Source organism: Eutrigla gurnardus (genome assembly GCF_963514095.1).
Source record: "Eutrigla gurnardus genome assembly, chromosome: 18".
Classification (NCBI taxonomy): domain Eukaryota; kingdom Metazoa; phylum Chordata; class Actinopteri; order Perciformes; family Triglidae; genus Eutrigla; species Eutrigla gurnardus.
Genome location: NC_139929.1, coordinates 12,795,305 through 12,818,758, shown reverse-complemented (window position 1 = coordinate 12,818,758; position 23,454 = coordinate 12,795,305). Strand labels below are relative to the sequence as shown.

The 23,454-nt window shown below is 42.5% G+C and overlaps 4 protein-coding genes across 10 annotated transcripts in view; 3 read left to right on the top strand and 1 right to left on the bottom strand.

The window, feature by feature from the left end:
- Positions 1 to 1,944, top strand: part of thtpa (thiamine triphosphatase) — a gene marked incomplete at its 5' end in the record, with an annotated part of 479,666 nt that extends 477,722 nt beyond the window's left edge. For 3 of the 6 annotated variants that reach the window (XM_084034063.1, XM_084034062.1, XM_084034061.1), the window contains 3 exons: positions 136 to 205; positions 427 to 915; positions 1,042 to 1,944. In XM_084034063.1, the coding sequence (XP_083890189.1) occupies positions 136 to 205; positions 427 to 915; positions 1,042 to 1,142 (660 nt within the window). In that variant the 3' untranslated portion in view covers positions 1,143 to 1,944. Of the gene's footprint in view, positions 1 to 123; positions 206 to 426; positions 916 to 1,041 lie in introns of those variants that run through there. The other 3 variants (XM_084034065.1, XM_084034064.1, XM_084034060.1) reach the window with 2 other exon arrangements.
- A 2,984-nt stretch (positions 1,945 to 4,928) lies between these two features.
- Positions 4,929 to 14,104, top strand: dcaf11 (ddb1 and cul4 associated factor 11). Of its 2 annotated transcripts, none has more exons than XM_084034106.1 (15): positions 4,929 to 5,016; positions 5,492 to 5,717; positions 6,693 to 6,820; positions 7,368 to 7,486; positions 7,745 to 7,809; positions 7,984 to 8,084; positions 8,449 to 8,595; positions 9,426 to 9,480; positions 9,854 to 9,922; positions 10,075 to 10,132; positions 11,227 to 11,412; positions 11,630 to 11,783; positions 12,251 to 12,403; positions 12,512 to 12,618; positions 12,897 to 14,104. In XM_084034106.1, exons 2-15 carry the CDS (start codon positions 5,506 to 5,508, stop codon positions 12,972 to 12,974), a joined length of 1,632 nt encoding a protein of 543 aa, XP_083890232.1. In that variant the 5' UTR covers positions 4,929 to 5,016; positions 5,492 to 5,505; the 3' UTR covers positions 12,975 to 14,104. The 2 variants fall into 2 exon arrangements, with proteins under 2 accessions (XP_083890232.1, XP_083890231.1); XM_084034105.1 differs by having other exon boundaries at positions 4,963 to 5,165.
- A 1,279-nt stretch (positions 14,105 to 15,383) lies between these two features.
- Positions 15,384 to 17,136, top strand: fitm1 (fat storage inducing transmembrane protein 1). Its single transcript, XM_084033194.1, has 2 exons — positions 15,384 to 15,817; positions 16,407 to 17,136. The coding sequence occupies exons 1-2, from the start codon at positions 15,531 to 15,533 to the stop codon at positions 17,077 to 17,079; spliced, it is 960 nt and encodes a 319-aa protein (XP_083889320.1). The 5' UTR covers positions 15,384 to 15,530; the 3' UTR covers positions 17,080 to 17,136.
- Positions 17,137 to 17,246: 110 nt separating this feature from the next.
- On the bottom strand, positions 17,247 to 21,513 carry psme1 (proteasome activator subunit 1). Its single transcript, XM_084033195.1, has 11 exons — positions 21,338 to 21,513; positions 21,080 to 21,112; positions 20,941 to 21,003; positions 20,704 to 20,805; positions 19,652 to 19,709; positions 19,343 to 19,440; positions 19,097 to 19,165; positions 18,948 to 19,015; positions 18,305 to 18,359; positions 18,042 to 18,128; positions 17,247 to 17,473 (listed from the first exon to the last, which is right to left on the bottom strand). Exons 1-11 carry the CDS (start codon positions 21,362 to 21,364, stop codon positions 17,393 to 17,395), a joined length of 741 nt encoding a protein of 246 aa, XP_083889321.1. The 5' UTR covers positions 21,365 to 21,513; the 3' UTR covers positions 17,247 to 17,392.
- Positions 21,514 to 23,454: the final 1,941 nt, after the last annotated feature.

Genomic DNA, 23,454 nt, shown 5'->3' with positions numbered 1-23,454 from the left:
GCAAAACGTACACCTTGCCTTTTAGGTTACTTACAAAAAAGATTGATATCAGTCTTAAAACTTGCTGCCTTTAGCTGGATTTTGTACTCTTTGTATTTGTATTTTGTTGGTCTTGATCTTTCCATGTCATTTCAGATGAGTGTGGAAGTGGAAAGAAAGTTTGTGTGCAGTGCTGACACTATGAAATCACTGGAGGAGATGGGGGGTACGTGTTTAATTTGTCCTCCATTTAACTGATGCTGTGATCCACATCAACATCCAAATAGTCGCTGAAGGACTTTATTTAATCAAACTTATTGCTGTGGTTTACACTGTAACTGTATCATAGGCCATCTGTCCCTTGGTAATAGTGAAGTTTGTATCAGCCTCACTAGTATTTTTATACCCGTTCTTTTTTTAATCATCTATCTCTCTCCCCTTACTCAGCAGTGTGTGCTGGTCAGCGCCAGTTTTGTGACCAGTACTTTGACACCCCCAAGTTTAACCTGACTTTGAGAGACATGTGGCTGCGAAAACGGCAAGGAAGCTGGGAGTTAAAGTGCCCAAGAACAGCCAGCGAAGAGACGCCTGGAGAGCAATCTGAAGCAGCGGCACTGTGTACCCGCTACAAGGAGATAACCAATCTGCCTGAAATTCAACTGAGAGTGAAAGAGGTCATGAAAGACGGTTGTGAGGTCAGAGGGACAGAGGCAAGCTCACAGGACGATGAGTCCTGGCTCAGCAAAATGAATCTGGTGTGCTTTGCAGAGTTTGCAACAGTGCGGCAGTCATACACTTTAAAGGAGGAGGGGGTGCAGATAGATCTCGACCAAGCTGATTTTGGCTACCATGTGGGAGAGATAGAGGTCCTAGTTCCAGAGGGAGGAGATGTGCAGTCGGCCTTGGACAAGATTGAAAGAACGGCTGGAAAGTTGGGTGAGCTCGATGCTGTCATACTGCCCAACCCTTCAAAGAAATTTGACACATTCAGTATAATGTATTATATTCACCAAGTACGATGTCAATTTGCTGTCTAGAAATATTTTTTCATTGTCTTCACAGGTCTGACTGGAGACCAGCGAGTTGAAGGAAAAATGCATGTTTATCTGAAAAGACATCACCCAGGGCACTATGCAAAACTACTGAGTGAACATATCCTGTAAAACATATAACACAAGACTGTAAAACGTATGAGTAAATTGTTTTGAAGATGTACATAGTCATATCTGTTAAATTGAAGTTAAATTAAAGTTGAACTTTATTCAAAACATTGTAAAGACTACTGAAAGTTGTTATTCAGTGGATAGAGTGGGTTATCTTTAAACCACATTTGCAGCAGCCCACTGGTCCCAAAATGCGTCAGATTTGTTAAATTGGTGAAATTACACCTGTTCAACTGCTCGTTAATGCAAATATCTAACCAGCCAATCACATGGCAGCAAATCAATGCATTTAAGCATATAAACAATCTGCTGAAGATCAAACCAACCATTAGAATGAGTTGTTTCTACAAGAGATGTATCCCATTATCACGACAAAGCATGTAGGTAAAACGAGGCAATAATCTAGTTCAATTGAAAACTTTATTTTAACAGCGGATGTTTTCATTTCATTTCATTCATACATTGAATAATTCACACAAGGTGTTTGCTTACTTACTATTTGGATTAAAATGTGGCAGGAAATGGTACATAGTGTAATGGAGGAATGAAATAATAAATGTATGTCTTTGTGCTAAGTTTTTAATTAGAATATGTAGTTAAAATTATAGAGGTAGGATTAGATAGGTTTATACTTCTTCCTACTCCTTTTGGCTCATGTAAACTGCGTTGCTTATGAGATGTTACTTTTTTGTGTATACATTTTTGCTGTCCACTTATTTCCTTATTATATTATTTTATCTTATTTATTTTATCTTTTTACATTGTTGTTTACATGATCGAAATAAAGATATCAATCAATCAATCAATCAATGTTTTCTCATTAGAATGATCAGTGAAAAGCAGCGTTGCCACCGGTATTCTTCAGAAACAGATGAGTGGAAGCGCTCAATGGACGGTTTTCATTTTTGCAAGATGGATTAAAGTTGAATTAGTATGCAGACACTGTAGGATTTACTTTACTGCTGTCGGCCAGTTCATTCAAATCCTCACTCATCCGTTTCTGCAGTACTGTGACGTCAACATTATGAGATTCCTCTTTGAGAGAGAGAGAGAGAGAGAGAGAGAATTGTGACAAAAGATGAGTTACCACCCTCACACATTTATCATCATCTTCAACTTGAGGTTGTGACCAATCAGTCGGAGGTGATGGAGGAGGTTTCTGAGAGCTTGAATTTAGATTGCTCTACCGGTCTCGTCCTGACTGTAACACCTGCACCTGTTGTGGGCAGCTTTGTCTCGGCACCTGTGATGAACACACACAACAACAGGTCCTATACAATGGAGTAATGTGATACATGGTAAGCTTTTTCAGACAGAGAGAAACATAATTCATTTGGAAGACACACACCCAGGCTTCTCCTGTATGTCAGTCTGCATTCTGACAGCTGGGTCCCCACAGTCCTGTTTTACACTGGAGGCCAACTTCATGCACGACCACTGAGATGCACTGACAGGCCACATCTGCTCATCTTAGACATAATGTAGCTGCCCCCTTCATTAAAGACAAATAAAAAAATGTTATTGTTAATTTTGTGTGGAATGTACAGGAAATTCAAAGTAATTACAAGTAATACATAATGCATGAATGAATACAGATGCTACTGAGATGATATTCTAACAGTTTTAACATTTTGAGACCACCTCACTTTCAACTTCAGTTTATTTAGTTCACATTACCCAGAATCTCTTCAAACTTTACAAGTCGGTAAAAAAACAAAAGAAAATAAAACACACAAAATTACACGTGCACACACAAGCACTCACACATTATGCCATCAATCTATCCATCGTCTACCCATTCAGGGGGCTGGAGCCGATCCCAGGTGTCATTGGGCGAAGGCAGGGTACACCTGGAAAGGACGCCAGTCCATCACAGGGATGACATGTAGAGACATTCACGCTCACATTCACACCTACAGGCAATTTAGAGTCATCAATTAACCTATCCCCATCCTGCATGTCTTTGGACTGTGGGAGGAAGCTGGAGAACCCGGAGAGAACCCACGCTTACACGGGGAGAACATGCAAACTCCACACAGAAGGAACCCGAACCGGACCCAGGAACCGAACCCGGGACCCTCTCGCTGTGAGGCGACTGTGCAGCCCTCACACACATATACATTGCTAATAATTTTAATAAAAAATTGTTACTGTTCAAACCAAGCCTATGTTGGTTTGAACTTCTTCTATATCTGGTTTTACCCACCTTTACTTCAGCTTTTATTTTGGTATAACACACAAGGCAGGTCTGATTTTGAAAGCAATCATTGACTTCATATTAAATTCATTTTAATATTTTCCCTGATATTTTTTCCCCAAATAATTCACATTTATTATTATTATTATTATTATTATTATTATTATTATTATACAGTATGTATTATTATTATATTACGGTATACAGTTTCAATGTTGCAGGAGCGTGTTCATCAAAACGTAAAACGTCACAACCAACGGCATTGAGTCACTCAGTTACGTTCCTACGCTCCTTTTGCAGGTTTACGTTTCCAAAGTAGAGCCATAACCCCGTAGCACAGCTCACTTCGAAACTATAACTTCACAGAAGAAAAATGCAACGAAAGTATTCTCATTTAAATCCCAAGAGAATGACGTTCGGTCGCTTCGTATCGCTCAGCGACGCACTGAGTGTTAAATACGCAGTAGTTGACTGCACCAGCCAGATAGCTAGTGTTAGCTGTTTGCTAACACTTTGAAAAGCCCACCCACCTCAGGCGGTGAGTTGAAACTGCGGCCAGTACAATAAATACTTACATGATAAAGTTTGGTTGGGTTCCCGGAATAAATGGAGGGCGCTGCGCCAGGCTTCAGAATAAATGTTTGGCAAAAAAAAAAACATTGATAGAAAATTCACGTAACATATATGTTATATTAATTGTTCTGTTGTTGTGTTGGCTCTATTCATAGCTCATCGCGGGGGTCCTTGGTCAATATGGAGGCTCCCGGTTCTGGTCTGCACCCCCACAACAGCGCCGTCTGACATATTTACAGTACAGTACTTTTACCTTGTGCTAGAAGGTGCAAACGTCCACAATGACACTTGTGCATATTCCAAAATTTGGAGGGAAAAAAGTGCAATTATTTAAATTACTACAAAGTGAATCAGGGGCTTAGAGTTCTGGTAATCCAGTCTGGCATGTCAGAGGAACTGTGGCTGATGAGATTGATCGTTTTGTATGAGCTAAATTATATCACACATGTATGGATTATGAGATTATGGACGCCTGGGCACAGATGCCTCAACTGTTCTACCAAGTGCAACCGCAGAAGGTTTTATGGTGTCCTTTTAGGTGTGACATTCAAAGTAAAGGACTACTTTTGACTATATCGTTTGACTCAACCTTATCACACAGGGACACTGGGCTCGTGCCTTGTAGGATCATTTTATAAATCATCAGCATGAAGGCAAATTATACCAAGAATGGTGATCTATTCACAATGTAAAGCAATGAGCAGGGCAGATAATTAGGCTTAGCAAAGAAAGTGAATGTCACTTTCCCAAAATGCACTAATCTATGGCATGCTCAGAGAGGCATAGTTTAATATTAATATTATTTTTATCGTTTAACTGCTTTGTTTCTTTATCTTTGTTAAGTGTAAAACATTATTTTACATTGGTTTTATTTATTTATTTTTTGCATATTCGTTGATATAGTAAATAGCCATAGTTGGATATTAAAAACACTGCTGTTATACACTGTGGGTGTGTGAACTGTCGGGAGCTGGCAGGACCGACGGCGCGCCTGATCACGTGACGGCGAAAGGCCACGGGGGCGCGCGCAGGGTTTTTTCACACTTTTGTAAACAACATGGCGATTCACGACTGGCCCTGCTAGCCGACTGATTAAACCACATTGTAATGTCAAACTTCTGTCTTTCTGCGTAATAATATTTTATACAGTAGACCTTGTGGGAGTTACGCGTCGGGTAAATTGCTAAGTTCGTACCGAAACGGCAAAGAGCTGGACGGACGATCTGTCAAGAAGACCGTTTGACAGTCAAACGGTAATGTTAACGTTGAGTCGTTAGCATTCTTAGCTAGCTTAACAAAAAAACAACCTATGCATCTTGATCGTGATGAGCTAACATACAGTGCGAGAGTGCTGGTCGATTGCTTTTCAGTACCCGTACGTTATTTGATTTGAAGAAGCGGAAGTACGATGAACAAATAGCTTGAATTGATGTCAGTTTAGCTAACGTCATTATTACCTAACTTTTATTTTCCTATTTCCTGTGTGTTCATCCGTCCGCACACATTCACACAGTGCATTTGTGTTCACATGTTGTTAATCTAAAACTGTCATTTAATTTCTAATTGTTCTCCCTGTCAGGCCCTCTTCAGTCTATGGGCTCTCAGTCCAGTTCTGGGATGTCTGGTGGAAGGGGCTCTTCCAGTGGCAACCCAGCAGATCAGTCTGAAGGATCAGAACCAAACCAGAGCAGCAGCAGCAGCAGCAGCCGAGGCCGCAGGACGGCTGACAGGCAGCAAGGAGACAGACAGCCAGCATCAGAGGAGGACGTTGACTTAGCTGAAGTGCTGGCTTACCTACTAAGGAGGTGAATTGGCTGGATGTTGTAGTTTAAAATACTGGCACTGATATTAACACATACAAACAGCCTGTGCACTTTGCACATCTGGACCCGGTTTGTTGTTTTGTGATGTGTTCTTTTTAATCCATGCGGATGATGTCAAACATCCAACAGTGTCAGACATCACGGATAGTAGATACCAGTTCCTCTGGGGAGGGGCTAACGAGTCGTTTAGGGGAAAAGTGGGTACCGTAATCACAAAAAGAAGCAGAAGTGTACTGAGACACCAGAACCGGATAAACACCTGTGTGGTGAATTGCAGTGCAACACAACAGCCATGCAATATGCTGCATATTAACTTATATAAATGTAATGGAATTTATATTTTTCTTGTCACTTGTATGAGCACATTTAATAAACAGAGGGTCAACAGGTAAGAACTCATCACTACATGTCTTGAAATGTAATATCATAAAATTATCAAATTTACATTACAAGGGTGAATATTCCCAAAATTAGACAATTGACATAGAAAAGAAGTAACACTTATTTACTTCACATTACATTAGCTGCTATGAAGATGACCATGGGGAGAGACATCAATAACACTTTTTAAAAAGTCCTTCATCACGTTTGTTGTGCTACACGACTCTGCACCACTACTTTAGCGTTGCTAGCATATGATTTTAGAACTAGAAAGTTACAGGATCTGGAAGAGTTGAAATGAATTCCTAGCATTGTCGCCTCTCTCTTCAGTTAGCATTATGCTACTCTGGAACAAGCTACTGATCTCCCATCTGTTGCGGTGGCGCTGCTCAACTGAAAAATAAGACTGTAGCTTTACCCACAGCACATAAGCCCTTCAGCATGCTGGTGTCTCACCATTGGGCTGCAGCTGGACAACTGTATTATGAATGAATGTTTCAAATATAAGTACATTAACATTTCCATTCTTTGCTGTAGAGGATCAGATTGATTTGATCTTTTGATCTCTGTGTGCAGGGGCCAGGTCCGGCTGGTCCATGGCAGTGGAGCCACAGGGCTGCAGCTGGTCCAGTCATACTCGGACTCTGACGAGGACAGCGATGGAGCCTGGGAGGGTCGGCTGGGTGACCGCTACAATCCACCAGGTAATCTTCTAGTGACACCGCTCGCCGTCCGAACATAAAGCCACAAAGATAAATTGGATCTCGCCTACTCTTTGGAATTGGAAACGTATGACAGTCATTTCACAAAAACAGGATGAATCATGTATGAAATGGGTCAATGTCATTCATTTAAGATGTAGATTGTCTTGTATTCAGTAAATCCAAAATAAATGTTATTTGTCTGAGAGGAAATTAAGTAGTATGTAATGAGAGCATGTAAAACAAATCAAATCATCTTTTAAAGTTTATAAAACTCAAAAACATAATTGTACTTTGTTAGTGAATAGTGTGTCCTGTGTTTTATCAACTCTTTGCCCATTTCTATTTTCCCACGTTCCTCCTCGGTATCGTTTGTGTATAATTTGTGAAATGGTCGTTGAATTGTTCCAATATGACTGTTGTAGAAGAATACAGCAGTAATAAACATACAGGGCTGTTGAATCCGAATACATGTAATCACTATTTTAGAAGTTTGATGGCCGGTGATAATTAATACCAAGACTTCTTTTGTTTTGTGTTATCTTCTTAGTGGACACCCAACCCGACACAAATGAAGTGGACCGAAGCGAGATCCGAACTCAGATCCTGCTGGCCACCGGCTGCTCCACCCTGAAAGGCCGACATAGTTTCACCCACATGCTAACAGAGGTCAGCCCGCAGAGATGCAAACTACAAATCCAGCAGAGACTAGAATACAACTGGCAAATTTTAAGGACCAAGAATGTCACAAGATGATGATGATGATGACTTGTTTTCATCTGTTTCATCCACAAACATACTCTACTTTTAACATATATTATTTTCAACACAGTTTATTTGAATATTTTGTTTGTCTCAGCCATTTTAATTTCCCAATCAATTTTGACCAGTTTGATGTTTTTGTTTCTGATTTACTCTGCTTTTTAGAGGAGACAAGGCAAATGTAAAGGCTCCAGTTTTTCCCACGGAGAGTGCAATCGTATCCGCACGCAGTAAGAGTTGCTTAAATTATACACAGTTCCAATATTGTTTAACATAAGGTGACATTGTTGTATTCCACCTGACTGATTGCTGTATATTTCTGTGAAAACCTACAATACACTAGACTAGACTCATGCTGTTGTCTGTCAAATCATACTGAGCGTTTGACCCTCATTCCTTCGCAGTTTTCTGCCAAACTATGTCTCCCACAAGGATACATACCAGCAGAAAGCCTTCTGTGGAGTGTACAGTGAGGATGGCAACATGTTCCTCTCTGCCTGCCAAGGTAAATAACCCGGATCCAACATGAAAACCCAGAGGAACTGAATCAGATCTGAAAAGGATTCATAGTGTTTGTTTAAACCTGCGTAGACCACCAAATCACCATGGCGTTATATACAGAATGTGGTTATTGACAGAGAGGCATACATTACATTTGGTTGAACCGAACTGAAAAATGATAAGAAAATACCTATAGCGCAGCGTTCTATTTGTTCTTTTCCGCTATGTTTATTTTTACTCATTTATTTTCTGTTTTGTAAGCAAACAATACAGATGAGAGGCAACAGGTCTCACCCAGATACTTCATGTGATAACAGCAACCTGTTATTTGAGAATAATGTTTTGTTTTTTCCTGTCGCCTGTGGCAGACCAGAATATCCGCTTGTACGACACCACCAGGGGGCGCTTTCATCTACGACGAACAGTGAAGGCGCGTGATGTGGGCTGGAGTGTGCTGGACGTCTGCTTCACCCCTGACGGGCAAAATGTGCTCTACTCCAGCTGGTCTGACTACAGTAAGGCTAACTGATCTGTAAGATACAATACAATGCAATCAGCCAATGGTGCTAGTTAGTGTCGTGTTTTGATTGATAGGTCCAGCTATCGATCTATTAAGAACCATCCAAGTTACCCATATTCAAATTTAACTAATGCTGAAGTGGCATCAAAAGAAATCTGAAACGCCAAGTATAAATAAAGCAGAAGAATATCAATCAATTGCAAACAGACCTAACCCCAGTAAGCAAGCCAAACTGATTAATACCACTTTATCTTTAGCTTGTATTCAAAGTTGCTATTCAAATGTAGCCATATTAATAGCTACTGTCAGTGTTTCCCAGGGGAGGAGCTGTCTTACCTAAAGGAGACCAAGTAGACACCATCGGAGATGAGACAAGACTGGACCTTTGTTGGAATTTACAAAAAAAAACTATCTAGCTAATTTGTTTTTTGCAATAATATGAAGATGTAAGATACAGAACATGAATAATATAAAAGTGTTAAAAAATATGCCACTTTTAGGACCTCAAAAGAAATACCAGAAAGGTGAAAAGAAGAATAAAAAGCCTCAAAGACCTAAAAGCTCCGACCGTTTGTTGTCTCCCCCTATTTATAAGTTTTAACTTCAACATCTAGCGTCACCAGATCTTTATACGACTCAACGTCACCAAACTATTGTGCAGCACTCTTTTTCACCGAGCCTTACAATGTATGTCAGTCCTGCATTTAGAGAGCTTTTTGAGAATTCCTGCCTACAAATTGGATGAATGTTTGTATTAAAGACATAATAGACGGCTCCTGTATGTTTTATTCATATGTTCTGTATCTATGTGTGTCTTCCCCACAGTTCATTTGTGCAGTATAGATGGAGACAGTGAAACCCACACCGCCCTGGACCTCAAGTTAGTGTTTCCCTCATAGTAACTTATAAGATATCGGAGCAGGTAATCTATCACTGCCTACCAGCCGGCACTCCTCTCCCTTCATTACATTGAATGAATGATGCTGTCAGAACTTGTCACCTCAACATCCATCCTCTTGTTCCGTGTTTATGTGTTACTTTGTTAACTGGAGAGATCATTATTTAAACAGAGCACTGCTATTCAACTCACAGCAGCCCTAACAATCACACTGTTTAAGAGGAGATGCCTTCATCAAGCTTTTTGGTGTGGGATGACATCCAGTAGACATTGTAGTCGTGATTCAGTAACGGTGCCATCGCTGCAGTGTCAACCTGCTTGTGTCTGTGTGTGTGTGTGTGTGTGTGCTTTGCAGCCCAGATGAGAGGAGGTTCTGTGTGTTCTCACTGGCTGCGTCCACAGATGGCAACGAGATCCTGGGAGGGTGAGTACAATTTGCCTTTACGATTCAAAGGGATGACTGACAGAGTTGAAGGACTGAAGTCTCTTTCAGTCGGCCCTTCTTTCTCCCCAGGTTGTGAGCACTTGAGTCATGAAGATAAAACACCTTTATCTCTCTCTCCCCTCTCCTTTCAGTGCTAATGATGGCTGCCTTTACGTTTTTGATCTTGAGCAGAATAAACGAACGTTGAAGGTTAGTGTGTCTGAGTACGTTTGCTGTTTTTGTGTTGCTTGTGGGCCTGCTTGTACTTTTTTTTTTTTTTTTCGTGTCATGTCCAGCTCTGTCTGTTTATGGCTCACCCTGCGATCAAGGTGAGCGAAACATTAGTTCAGTTGTTTCACACTGTCCTGTAATGTAGCAGCAGAGAGTCCAGCTCCACCCTGCAGAGGGACAGGGGGGGAGGTGGGGGGATAGATAAAAAAAAAACCTCCTCCTCCTCCTCCCACAACCCCCCTCTGCGTAGAAGTCAGTAGCTGGCCTCTACCATCTGCCTCACCACTGTATTAAGCTCTTACTCATACTGTCCCTCTTATTACCTCTTTGTCAGTGTGTCTGCGCTTAATCTCTGAATTTTGCCTGTTTTTGCTATTTTTTCACCCAAAGAATACGTTTGGTGGTGGCCTATATTTCCATAACTGTTAAAGACCAAAACCAATCCTATTAACATCTTTGGCCCGTAGCCAGAGCCTGATGTTATTCTCCTGTGCCATAGAGCTCCACTGTCCAAAAAAACATATAAAAACACACCAACGACCCACGCAGGTAGACTGGCTGTCACGCTCCTTTATTACAATACACATTGCACTGCAGTTTATCTCCAGTCGGTCCCACACACACACCTTTCTGCTGCTGTAAATAGTCACTGGAGCACCAGATTAGTGGGTGAGAAATAGTCTCCAACAAATGCACTATTTAAATATGGTTCACTTCTTCCAGCAGCGTGCAGCTCAATAAAGTGCTTCTCAGTTCAAGGACAGAAAACGTCTGAGGGGAAAAGGGGACTGGAGCACTTAATTGTGCAAACAGACAAATGCATCAACACTTCATGTCTTCATCAGACTTAAAGAGGACAAAGACATCAGGCAAACGTATATATGGTCAACCTGGAACGTTTGCATGGTTTTCATTGGATAATAGGATTCCACCTTTGACGTACACACGGACAAAGACGATCTTACACAAGCACATGTATCATACACTGTCTCACAAAGGAAATCACACGTACTCGCTGACACGCTCCACGAAGGAACACCAACTCTCTTTCTCTTGCGTCTCCCGCTCGTCAGATCGATGCCCACGAGGACGACGTGAATGCAGTGGCGTTCGCAGACAGCTCATCCCAGCTGCTCTTCTCTGGCAGCGATGACGCGCTGTGCAAGGTGTGGGACAGACGGACGCTGCGGGAGGACAGACCGCAGCCTGTCGGACAGCTGGCCGGCCATCGAGACGGCATCACCTTCATCCACAGCAAGGTGGGGGGCGAAGAGAAGAACGCTGCTGCTGTTTTCTCAATCTGTCAGTGACAAGTTCCCAAAAGCCTCATGATGATTGGTTGGAAGTTGATGAATTAAATGCTAATTTTAGCCTATTTTAATGTATCTTTTGTCCATTGTATTGGTCTAACGCTGATGTTTGTTTTCTTTTCTTTCTGAAATGTGGTCCTCCTCACCTGTGTCATGACTCTGCCAGGGTGACGCCCGCTATCTGATCAGCAACTCGAAGGACCAGTCCATCAAGCTCTGGGACGTCAGGAAGTTCTCGCCCAAAGAGGGGTTGGCAGCTTCCCGCCTGGCCGTCACCCAACAAAACTGGGATTACCGCTGGCAGCAGGTTCCGCAGAGAGGTGAGGAAGGAGGGGGAGGAGACTGGGAGGAAGCGAGGGGCAGTCACCAGTAGTGATTGAGTCAGGAGGGAGGAGAGGAGAAGAGAGGTTAGAGGACAAGAGGAGAGTTCTCATGGAGGAAGAAAAGAGGAGGATATAAAGTTGAAATGATGTTATAATAGAAGGGAGAGGGCCAATGACAGAGAGGTGAAACGTGGGTGTGGTGAGATTAAAGGGATATGACAGTATTACAACCACGCGGAGAGAAATGAGTTATAACCATTACGAGTCAAAGAGGCGTAGAGGAAAGGTGAAGGATAGGAGCTCGGTTAATGAGAATGAAGCAGAGGGGAAGGGAAAAACCTAAAAATAAACCCACTTATATCCACTTTGCCACCTGGTTATAGATATTTAGGATGTGAATGAACTCTGTTCTATGTCTCAATAAAGTGTACCAAATTGTGATTTTTGAAAATGATTTCTTTCAGCCCTGAAGAGACACAAGCTGACAGGCGACACCTCTGTGATGACCTACCGTGGTCACGGCGTCCTGCACACCCTCGTCCGCTGCCGTTTCTCTCCGGAGTTCACGACTGGACAGAGGTTCATCTACTCTGGCTGCTCCACCGGCAAAATCATCAGTGAGTCTCACCATTCATCACCTTTGTCTCCCACCCAAGGTGTCGTTCCCATGTTGTACAGTACTTGACTACAAGAAGCTAAATGTGTTGAATTGTTTATGTGTCTAGTTTACGACGTCCTGACGGGCACCGTGGTCTCCAGGCTGTCGGGCCACGACGCGTGTGTGAGGGACGTCAGTTGGCACCCATACGAGGACAACATCGTCAGCAGCTCTGTGAGTGCAAACTGTTCAGCTTGTGATCTTATATATTACATTAAATAAAGCGTGTACATACATACGAGAGCATATTTACATCTTGTTTCTAATGTATAGAAAAAAAAACAATTTTAAGTAAATGGGGAAAGACTAACTTAGGTCAAGAGTAGTCGTAGAATAAGTGGGAGTGTCAAATCAGAGCTACTGTGGGAAGCCAATAGTAGGAGCTAACAGTGAAAACATGAAAGTGTCTAAGCTCTGATCCATCTCCTCGTCCTCCTCCTGTTTCTCCACAGTGGGACGGAGCAGTGCGGATGTGGGAGCACAGACAGACCCATCCGCTAGAGGAGGACAGAGAGCGGGACAAAGACTGACAACAGGAGAAAGACCTTTAGTCGGCAAGAGGAGGAGAAGAAAGACAAAGGAAGAAGATGTCGGAGGAAGTGACATCACCATGCTGGCCCTTACATAGGAAGGCAATACACTCAGAAGGACTTGGGGAGACTTAAATATCTTTAAAATTCCGTGCTGGATATGAATGATTGCTCTTATAGTGCTGGTTGTGAAGTGATTATTTGGAAGGCATTATAGCCTTATGTTGTGGAGAGCAGATTCGGGCACAGTGGGAAGGCCCACTTCTGTTTTTCTTTTGTCGTTGCCTCACAGTCTAACACAAAGTCAACAGGCCAAAGCTTTTGAATTTGGCCTGAAGCACCTCACGCAAATGTGCTGAAGTTCAAAAAACGCTGTGCACTGCACTTACTTAATGAACTTTTGAAATGTAATGATAAGTTAGTTCTATAAAAATCAATGTTGGATATTGCAGGGAGGAGCTGGTGATGATAATTCTGTATAAATGTATAGTATTTTAATGGGTATGTGCATTCAGGGAGTGTATTTAGATAGTTGTCAGTGTGCTGATTTGGACTTTTGACATGGTGTTAAGAAGAACACAAGCTGTGTCCGATTTGAGGGGACATCACGTTCAAGGTCCACCTTTAAAGACTCATTATTTTATAAGAATCCAGTACTTAATTTGCCAACTGCCCTGCCCTCACGACTCCCAACCTGGCAGGACATGATGGAAAATATCCTGAATACCAATTTCAATGGGACGGCCCCAAACACAGTTAGTATAGTTTTTATGTTATACCCTCTTATGACCCCCTCAAGTCTGGAGGCGACGCCTTTAGACACAGTGATCGTCTGAGCTCTTATTATTGATCCTGGGTCAGCACTCTGTAAACACAAGCCCTGAGTCCATTTAAAAAAAAAAATATTCCAAAAAAGTTATTTTGTTGGCCAATATAACCTGTTTCAAAGATTCATATGTGTGTGATGATATTTTGAAGTCGAGCCTTGGAGAAGGGACTGAGAACGTAAACTTACACACTGATCTGTATATGCAATTTTTAGGTGTTTATATCAAAACCCATGTTTCACTCAGACCGTTGTTTTACAGTAACAATAAAACCTTTCTTTATTGTATCGCCACAAACTGAAGCTTTTTACTGAGTATTTGCTGCTGCTATTGAGGAGAAATTCTGCTTTTTTTTTTCTCTTTTTTTTTTACATTTTGCTCTATCAGGCTTTAAACATGCTAAAGTGGGCCACGGAGAAAACGCAGCAATGTCATATCCCATAAAGTGAGCCAAATGGAGATAAATGTCCATTTGCACTTATCTCAAAATTTCATCACACGGAGCAAACACCTCATGAAAAGTTTATTTTGCCAGTAGCACGTAACGGACAACTGACAATTAGTAGCTACATGAACCACAGCAGAGTCCCTTGAAGGTCATTGTCATGACAGCAGTGCAGTTAAGTGGTCTAAAATTAGACGGAGATTCTTTGGCATGTCTGGTTTCATTTGCACTTACCGCTGCTGCTTAATACAATACTTGATACGCCGACACGCCGGCCGTAATAATGTATCATCTCGGCTACAGTTTCAATGAAAGGAAGATGGTTTATCAGGCCACAACTCAGGAAACCTTGACAGACGATATCAAAGCTACTCTCCCTTACGTGATATTGTGTCATGGTTATTTAGCACTCTGATAATCCTTACACTATAAACTGTCGCTTAAAGAAAACAGAAGTTTGCACATATGGACTCCAGCACCGTGTATGTTAGTGTGCATTCAGGGTCTATATATAGTAGAGGGACTGGATGTTCTGTCTCGTGAAAACAGATCTAGTGTGGTTTTATTGAGCATAAATCCCATGGAAAGACTAAATTTACTCAATTTGGCTCTGGGAGTAGAGGGGGTTTAAGAGGCTCCGGCCTGGGGACTGGGCCTGGAAACAAAGAGGACTGAAAGTGCCTGTGAGAAACGCAGCTGTTCATGGCGCCAAACGCAGACTGGCAACAGTTTATAACTTAAATTAGTTTGGGCTCCGACAGCTGATGCCAAGAACGGAGAGACTAAAGGTCGATCCATTTTATGTCTGAATGATTCTTTACGCAGGAACAGACTTTTTTTGTTGCTAAATGCAAAGGCAATTTCAGCATCCTGCTAAAGTCTGATTGCTAGTTGTTTAAAGCAATGATGCAACATTTGTGGGGTTTTTTCAAAGTTTTTTGTGTCATCAGTTGCCATCTAATGGGATGAAATGCACAAGCGTTGGGTCATTGTTTTGAGAATAACCGTGTCAGTTACAGTAGCAGGATCTGAGTCAACTCTGTCTGTGTGGTGGAGGGGGAGGGCTTCTGGGGGGAAAGGGGAGAGAGGGGTTGTATTTTTAAAAACCATGTGTTCGCCTGACAGTGACAAAGCAGAGAGGCTCCCGGAGAGGAGCTGGTGTCCCTTTCAAAGGCGAAAGAAAGTGAGGCAGACTCCACTACAGGGCTCTGATTGGACACAAAGAGAAAAGTGGGTCAAAAATCAATCTTAAACTATAGAAGAGGGCAAACGGAGCAGATAAACATGGACGTAAAGACTGAAAACTCCTCGAATGGCTTCTCACCGGAGATCAACTTGGAGAAGTTACACAAGATGGCTGCAGAGGGGATCCTGCTGGGGAAATTCCTCCTCAGACTCCTGAATGCTGCTCTGGTGTTTGTCACAAACCTACTGGCCAGGATTTTAGGAAGCAACCTGGTCAGACGACATTTCCACCTGATGCTGTCGGCGTTGGTTCTGTTCGGTCCCGTGCTCAGTCTCTGGGTGTCAAAGTACAGCATCTTTGCGAACAGCAACAACTACCTGTACAGGTACTGTATGGTGGCGGCTCTGCTTTTAAAATGTCATGTTTCTAACTGGTTGCTATTGTTGGAAGTGACTAAAGGAGCTGCATGATCCTTTAAAACCTGGGGGGGAGTTCCCTTTAAAAAAAAAAATAACAATAGAAATAATGCATGAATGCTTTACAGATAGCAAAATCAGAAAGGAAGCTTCATTTTAAAGTATGTGATCTGCCAACCTTTTCCTTTGCTCAACTCAGTGCTCTCAGCTGTTTTTCTGTTGCAGCCTTATTTGGTCTGGTATGACAAGTAGCCTATAAGCTAATGTGAGCTAACTTTGACTCTCTGAGACAGCACATTTTAAACTACAGGAATAAACAAACGGAATGCCATGATGGATTTTTGAAGTTATTTAGTGTTTTTAATCTTCTACAAGATGATGGTGTGAGCCATCTCACCTCCTTTGGCAGAACAAGTTTGAATGGATTAAAAAAGATGTGTTGAACTACTGCCGACCTTGTAAAGCTCCACTGGACTTGACTGGCCAGGGCCAAGAAAAAAACGTTTTTATTGATTATTAGTGACATTTTATGTAACACTGATTTCTGCTCCCTCACAGGAAGTTCCTTAAGTCCACGTGGGCTTGGACCTGCGTCTTCACGGGCTCCTTCATCCTCCTCCTCTCCATCTCAGCCCGCCACTCCCCCACGCTCCTCCTCCGCCACCTCTCACGGATCGGGGTCGCGGGGCTGCTCTGGTGGGGCTGCCAGCGTCTCCTGACCCTGCTGGAGAATGCAGCGGGAACCTGTTACGAACCCATGACCCCTGCCCAGGAGATCCAAGGCACCGCCTCCTCTTTACAGCCCCTGCTGCTCCTGCATGAAGACCAGACCAAGGCCTCCTGCCTCAGAGCCAACATGGTGTGGAGAGGATACGAAGTGTCCCAGGACGTCCTCATCGTCTGCTTGTGCTGCCTGCTGCTCGTGGAGGAAATGTCCGTGTTTGGTCTCCACCTGGCTCAAACCAAGCCCCTGCAGAGGTCGCCCGGCGGCCCTTTGCGGTTCGTCTTCCTCCTGTGTGTGGTCCTACTCGCTGTTTGGATGCTCTTGCTGTTGTGTTTGCTTGCACACTTCCCCAAGTTCCCCTCCCAGCATCTGGGAGGAGCTCTGGGCTACCTGGGATGGAGAGGACTCTACCAGGGGTGGTACAGACTGGAAGTGAGCTGGGCCTGTCCCGCTTTACCGGCAGAGGGACTTTTTACCAACACAGACATGGACAAACGGACTCAGTAGAGGATGTTTTGGGAATGTGGTTGTGACTGTGAAAGCTCAGACTCAAGTTATGGAAAGTAAGTCCATAAGTCTGGCATCATATGAACACGCAGGTTACTTTCATTGTAGGTCTATATTAATCTAACACCAGATGTTAAATTCGCCGAAAGGAAGCGCAGACAAAAGTATCGGAGTTGTGTTGCTTTATTTTGTAATCTGAACCAAAATGAAGGCACAGTGAGAGAACCTTTCTGTCAGCGTGGGTGTATCGTTACTCCAGTTTCATACGACAACAGTTGCATCTTGTTAGAAAGCCCGCCAGTGTGCCGGAGTCTCAGTAGATGAGAGCTTTGCCGTCTCCTCTGGGCTTCTTAATCTTGTCATAGTTCTTGTTAATGACGTCAAACAACACAGCCTGCAGTGGGAGAGATACAGAGAGAGAGACCTCAATGGAAATGGAGCGCGAGGAGGATATAAGAAAGATCGACAGCATGTGAGAGAGACATAAAAGGTCAGAGGCGGTAATAAAGGAGAGGGAGAGACGCCCAGATCCAGAGCCGTTATCGTGTCAAACAGCTCCTTTCATCATCACCTGCGCCGCCTTGTTCATTAACAGCATCAAACACGGGAGGACAATAGCCCGAAGAAGGAGACAAACAGTGATTAATGGATGGGAGATGGAGCGCTAATCAATTTAACACAACCATAGCAATTAGTTTAATTACCCTCCTATTAAGAAGGAATGGATTCCATTTAGCCAGCGTCCCTGCTGCTGGGGCATGACTGGAATATTTTACAGATGTGCGGCTTGTTGTATTCAAAGTGCAGAGAGCATGATTGCAACATCAAACGTGTAAATTACAATATTCAAATCCATTATCTTTCGTGTGTCGACGGGTTTCACACAATTGGATTTTGCTCAAATTTCAGATTTCACTACACAAAAGGAAAAAAAAACCCATTGGTTTTAGAAAGCGTCTTACATATGTGTTGCGGATGTCCAGGACCACAAGGCGGAGCTCGCAGTACTGATACTGGTCCAGCTCGTGGACGAGCTGCCTGTAGTCTCCCTGCAGCAGAAAGCACACAAACACAGTGTATATGCGAACGTGTACAGTACACAGCACGTCCAGTATGTACCCAATTTACACAGAGCGGAACATTGTCATAATATATCAGGCGCACACAATTAACTCTCATTAAGGTATTAAAATGTGCTCCTCAACACGTGACATGAGATACCGACCACGTGGGGTTGTTTGGAGGCTTTGGCCACGGCGTCTCCTCTCTCGCTGTAATATCTAACAGAAGAAAGAGAAACCACTTCATCATTTATAGTTCTCGTCAACAGGATATATTTACCTTAAGTTTGCTAACATTAGCAACCATGAGCTACTTGTCCCACTAGACCATGTAAGGCTGTTGCACAAAAAAGTGTGTGTCGAACGCAGCAACAGTGAGATTCATTCAGATTGGATTATTTCTTTTCTCAAAGGTGACATCGTTTTGTGTTATTATGTTCTTGCATCAGTGCACCGATGCATACGCTAATACACCAAATGTCCTGAAAGAGTTGTAAATAACAGTCGAAATTTAGAAAAACTTGAAAAGTCTGAAAGGCCCTGTATAATATGAAGGCCTTTAATAAAGGCGTATTCAGTTATTATGACCACTTTTGTGTGTGTGTGTGTGTGTGTGTGTGTGTGTTTCGTTGAAACTACTTGGTATCACCAACCAATTATGATAATTATTCCTGTTGTTAGACAGATGTCAGCAAATTACCAGCATGACTGTGCCAAACTGAACAGACTGAAACATGGGGTGGGTGTGGACGCGCTGATGAAAGAGGTCGACGCACTAGCATTAGCGGCTCGGGCGTGGGCTCTTACTTTGAAATCTGAGTTTGGAAGGCTTCGATCTTGGTGCGTGTGCTGGTCAGCAGCTCGAACACTTTCTCCTGTTGGACAAACGATGACGGGTCACTGAAGTGGTTACACGCTTCACACGAGAGAAGACATTCATTCTAGCCGTTACGGACCTGGACAGCCACTCCAAAGTTGTTACCATCTTCAATTTTAGGGATCTGGAGTTGCATCCACATAGACACCTGCAAGGGGAATCTGAATTTATTCATATCTAGTGTGATGTATGAGTTAGTGGTGATCGTGATTCCTCCTTAAATCTCAAAGACAACCCCATTGAAAACACACACAAAATAAATTAAGTTGATAATAACAATGTATGTGCTCTCATGGGCATATTCCTAAGAGACTGAATGACTGACCGTGTTGAGCTTCTCCTTCAGAGTCTGGATCTGAGGCTTGACCTGCTGCAGGAGACTCTCCACTGGCTCGTTGGTGCAGATGGGACCACAAGGAGGCCCTGGTGGACGAGAGGGAGAAAAAAAAGTTTCACTTACTCACAATATCAAAACATTCTGGTCATTCCACCACTTCCCCCCATAACAAACGTTAATGTGCAGAATACAGCAATCAAAGAGGAAGAAAAACAGGTGTTTCCTTATTGAAATAGTGTTTGACAACCCACTGATGCATGTTCATTTATTGCTTTTCATCATCATCGTCATCCCTACCTGCATCTTCATCCTCTTTATCGCTGTCCTTGTCTTTCTTCCCCTCCTTCGCCTCCTTCTGCAACACATGAAGGCAACAGGTCAAAGAGTTTTCACTGCCTATTAATCTCTGAAGACAGCTCTTCCACATGCCTTTTTTTCTCTCCAAACGTTGGATTTCCCCCCCCCCTTTTGGATAAGAACTGTAACCTAGATCCAGCAGTCGCTGCTCCTTGCACACCTCTTCTGAATTCCCTCCAACAGCTTCCCCAGAGCTGCTGTATGATCCAAATATCCCTCCATATAAAACTATTGACACTGGCAGTGTTGCATTTTTTCCTCCTCTGAATCAATGTGTGTGACGGCTAAACTAGAGGGAACATATGTATTAATAAGGGACACAATAAAGGGAGAAAAGAAGTTATGCTTGAGTGACTTTTTCATCTTAAATTCAATGATCATTATGTGCTGCTTTAAGCACCTGCAGGAATCTTCCATCCCTTAAAAGGGCATTATTTTGAGTACTTGTGAAGAAATCTGAATTATGATTTAAACTCACTTGAAACCCATAATTCAGGTCATTTGAGATTTTTTTTTATAACTCACCTAACATAAAAGGCCCACTCACTGACAATTTGTAAAGCAGTCCTTGGAAATTGCACAGCGATTGGTTGCCATGGTACCAGATGACTCAGGCTGAGCATTTTGTCTCCATACTATATGACGCGCTAAATATAAAGCGTTGACTGAGGATCCCAGTTGAGAGGCTTTGTGCAGCGCTCCTGAAGAAATTCAATGGTTAGGAAAATAAATGCTCATCTAGGACTCCTTGTGATGAAGCCAGTGACATTTATAGAATGTGGCACTGGTGCTTACTTTCCATTCAACCTCTTAAACCCTCTGAAGTGTTCTTAATCTACCGATTGCCTCTTGACATATCGTAGGTAATGGCAAAAATGAAACCTAGTGGCAATTACTGAACTCAGACAAAGACACGTCTTAACCCTTTAATGCTGAAATGTATTTTGGACTTTTGGCAAGCAGCCCGGACACCTGGAGAGAGGGGGACGTACCTCCTCTTTCTTCTTGCGTTTGGCCTCCTCTTTAGCCGGGTCTGGTATCGGGATGTCTAGCGGAGCCTTCAAGGATGCCAGGTCATCACGGCTGAAAGATTTCTGAGAGAAAGCACACATGTCCTGGTACTTTTTTCAGGGACTGACAATACACCATTTACATGTCAAGGATTTTGTCTCAACCAGTTATATTTTTAACAGGAAGTATCCACATTTTGTCAAATCACAGATAGATACCGTCAACAGCTTCTGCAGCTCTTCAATCTTCAGAGGGAAAAATTTGGAAACCAGCTCCTCTGCCTGTTAAAGAAAATACATATATAACTTAACATACCAAACATTCATGGGAGAGATTTGTTTCTATATGATAAATTACCTCCTTGGTGATTTTTTGGCCGAAGTCATCCACCTGCAATGAAGAGATAATAGGACTTAGTCACCACTGTGTCTATATGAAGGATATTCTGTAGAACAGCTGTTCACACACCCTGAGAGACCTGCTGATAACTACCTGCTCACCTCCGACGACCCCTCGCTGCTGCCTACTTATCAGAACTCACCTGTCCGCGTCATGACGCGCCAAACAACAGTTTTAATGGATAAACGTCGCGCTGAGTTGGACATTCGTACTCACCTGTTTCTTCGACTCCAGAAAAGCCATTTCGTGCGAGTAGCTGGAACGTGCCTTGATTAAGAGTATGACGCGTTCAGACGTCAACAAAGCTGTGGCGAAAGAGAATTAAATGCTCTTTATTTCCGTGCTCGACACGCGACAATACTCACAGTTACTCAGCTAAAAAAGCGAAAATGAAAGTAAATTTCCAGACAGTTCCGTACTTTCCCAAGTTCGTTTGCGAATGGTCCCGCTGCATTGTGGGACTTGTAGTTTTTAGGACGCTTTTTGGGCATTTAATGTCCGTGTAACAAAGAACAAACTGAAATGGGTCTCTAGCAGTCCTTGGGAAATGTAAAATATTCAATTTAATTAATAATAAGACACAAAAAGTCCATAACGTATTCTATATCTATGACCTATTTCTGATTATATGATTCATACAAATATATAAATTAATGAAAAAAAAAAATAAACACATTTTTTAGAACCCAAAAAAAGACAACACTGCATCGACATATGACAAAAAGTATTATGTATGATGAAAAATCGACGCATTTTGACTTGCCTTTGCTTCACCAGTATCCTCAAACAACATTTTCATTCTGACTGTGTCCACTAGGTGGTGCTACTGTTCTGAGTGGAGTAAATACAACAAGCGCTCTGTGGCAAACTACAGAAAAATAGATGATTAACAGCACTGGAATAAACCTGTGAAGGCAAGTCATTTGTTTTGTGAAAACGAAATTAGATTAATTTATATATATATATATATATATATATATATATATATATATATATCAGTGGCGAGCGGTGACCGTTTACTGCGGTCATGCTGAAGTGTCAATACCATGCGCGCCCGTGGGGGGGCATTATATTTTTTAATAAAAAATATAATATGGTTAGTGGAAACAGCTTGTAGTGATCACGTTGGTCCAGAGTACATTTGATCACTATAAGCGGTTGATTACTAAAACCGAATTGTTATTACAGTATTTCACTTATTTTTTTTAATGGAGAACATCATCTAAATGCCAGTTGTATAGTTTTTCAATGAGAAAAATGTAACGAAACGGTCGTCAGCGCGATCCTCTCGTCAGCTCCAAACTCACCCGTCTGCACCTCAATCACAGACCACAGCTGGTTTTCCGCACAGCATTTACAAAACTCACTGACACCACGTCTCAGATAGGCGCTGCTGCCGGTGTGTTTTTAAAACGAACTAGGCTAGTAGCGCCGCAGATTTCTCATTCCCCACCTTGTTTGACTGAGAGTGTTTCGAGATGGTTTTCATGAATGAACAGGCAATATGTCGCTGTCAGACCGGATCGTTTGACGGGAGGGGGGTCGGCTAGCTAGCCATTTATGTTTCTCATACGTGCTAGCTTGAGAGTGACGGACGGAATTCTTTGCAGTCTTTGTGATATTTACTTCAGGAGTAGGCCGTCCACTTGAAATTATAGCTTTCTTTTCCTCAAAAGGTCTCCGCGAAAACGGCACTGAACGCAAAGCCTGAATATAATTAATATTTTCAGCCATTTTGACCAGGCTACACAATGAATGAACCACTGACAGTTTCCCGCTGAACAATTCAAACAAGTCATTTTTGCGCATGCGCGTTGGCAGATAAGCTGCTTCACTGACAGCTTTTTTGCCATTCAAAACGCTCATCTACAGTAAACACGGCCTTTAGCAGTAACTGTACTAGTCGGTGTCACAGTGCGCATGCGCGAAACAAGCTGTCAGCTTTCCAGCTTTTCGCAAGCAAAACGGGACAGATTAGGCACGGATTTAAGACCAAAACAGTAAAACTAAGGTATTGTATAATTGAACACACTGCCAGATTAATATTTTCAATTATTTTTATTGAAGGGCTTGGGCATGCACTGCATTTATAGCTTATTATGACCGCTCGCCCATGATATATATATATATATATATCTCAATGACACAAAAATCCTTCTGTAAAAAAACAAAAAAACAAAAAATCCCTATAGTTTATGCAGCACTTTATCTCAGTATCGATCACTGAACCAAAGGTCAAAGTGTGTCTGCTACTGCTACCAGTGTTCCAGGGAACCTGCTGTCGTACGCCTGCTCTTTCATCAGGAGCTGCGTGGACAGTCAGGTCAAAGCCT

What these genes read in the sequence shown, in the direction of transcription:
- dcaf11 (XM_084034106.1), top strand. Translation starts at nt 5,506, where the DNA reads ATGGGCTCTCAGTCCAGTTCTGGGATGTCTGGTGGAAGGGGCTCTTCC. An exon ending in GTTCCTCTCTGCCTGCCAAG is followed by an intron (nt 8,085 to 8,448) that starts GTAAATAACCCG and finishes CGCCTGTGGCAG; the next exon opens with ACCAGAATATCCGCTTGTAC. An exon ending in CTCCAGCTGGTCTGACTACA is followed by an intron (nt 8,596 to 9,425) that starts GTAAGGCTAACT and finishes TCTTCCCCACAG; the next exon opens with TTCATTTGTGCAGTATAGAT.
- fitm1 (XM_084033194.1), top strand. Translation starts at nt 15,531, where the DNA reads ATGGACGTAAAGACTGAAAACTCCTCGAATGGCTTCTCACCGGAGATC. An exon ending in AGCAACAACTACCTGTACAG is followed by an intron (nt 15,818 to 16,406) that starts GTACTGTATGGT and finishes GCTCCCTCACAG; the next exon opens with GAAGTTCCTTAAGTCCACGT.
- psme1 (XM_084033195.1), bottom strand. Translation starts at nt 21,364, where the DNA reads ATGGCTTTTCTGGAGTCGAAGAAACAG. An exon ending in AACGCAAGAAGAAAGAGGAG is followed by an intron (nt 19,710 to 20,703) that starts GTACGTCCCCCT and finishes CATGTGTTGCAG; the next exon opens with AAGGAGGCGAAGGAGGGGAA. An exon ending in TTCCAAACTCAGATTTCAAA is followed by an intron (nt 18,360 to 18,947) that starts GTAAGAGCCCAC and finishes TTCTTCTGTTAG; the next exon opens with ATATTACAGCGAGAGAGGAG.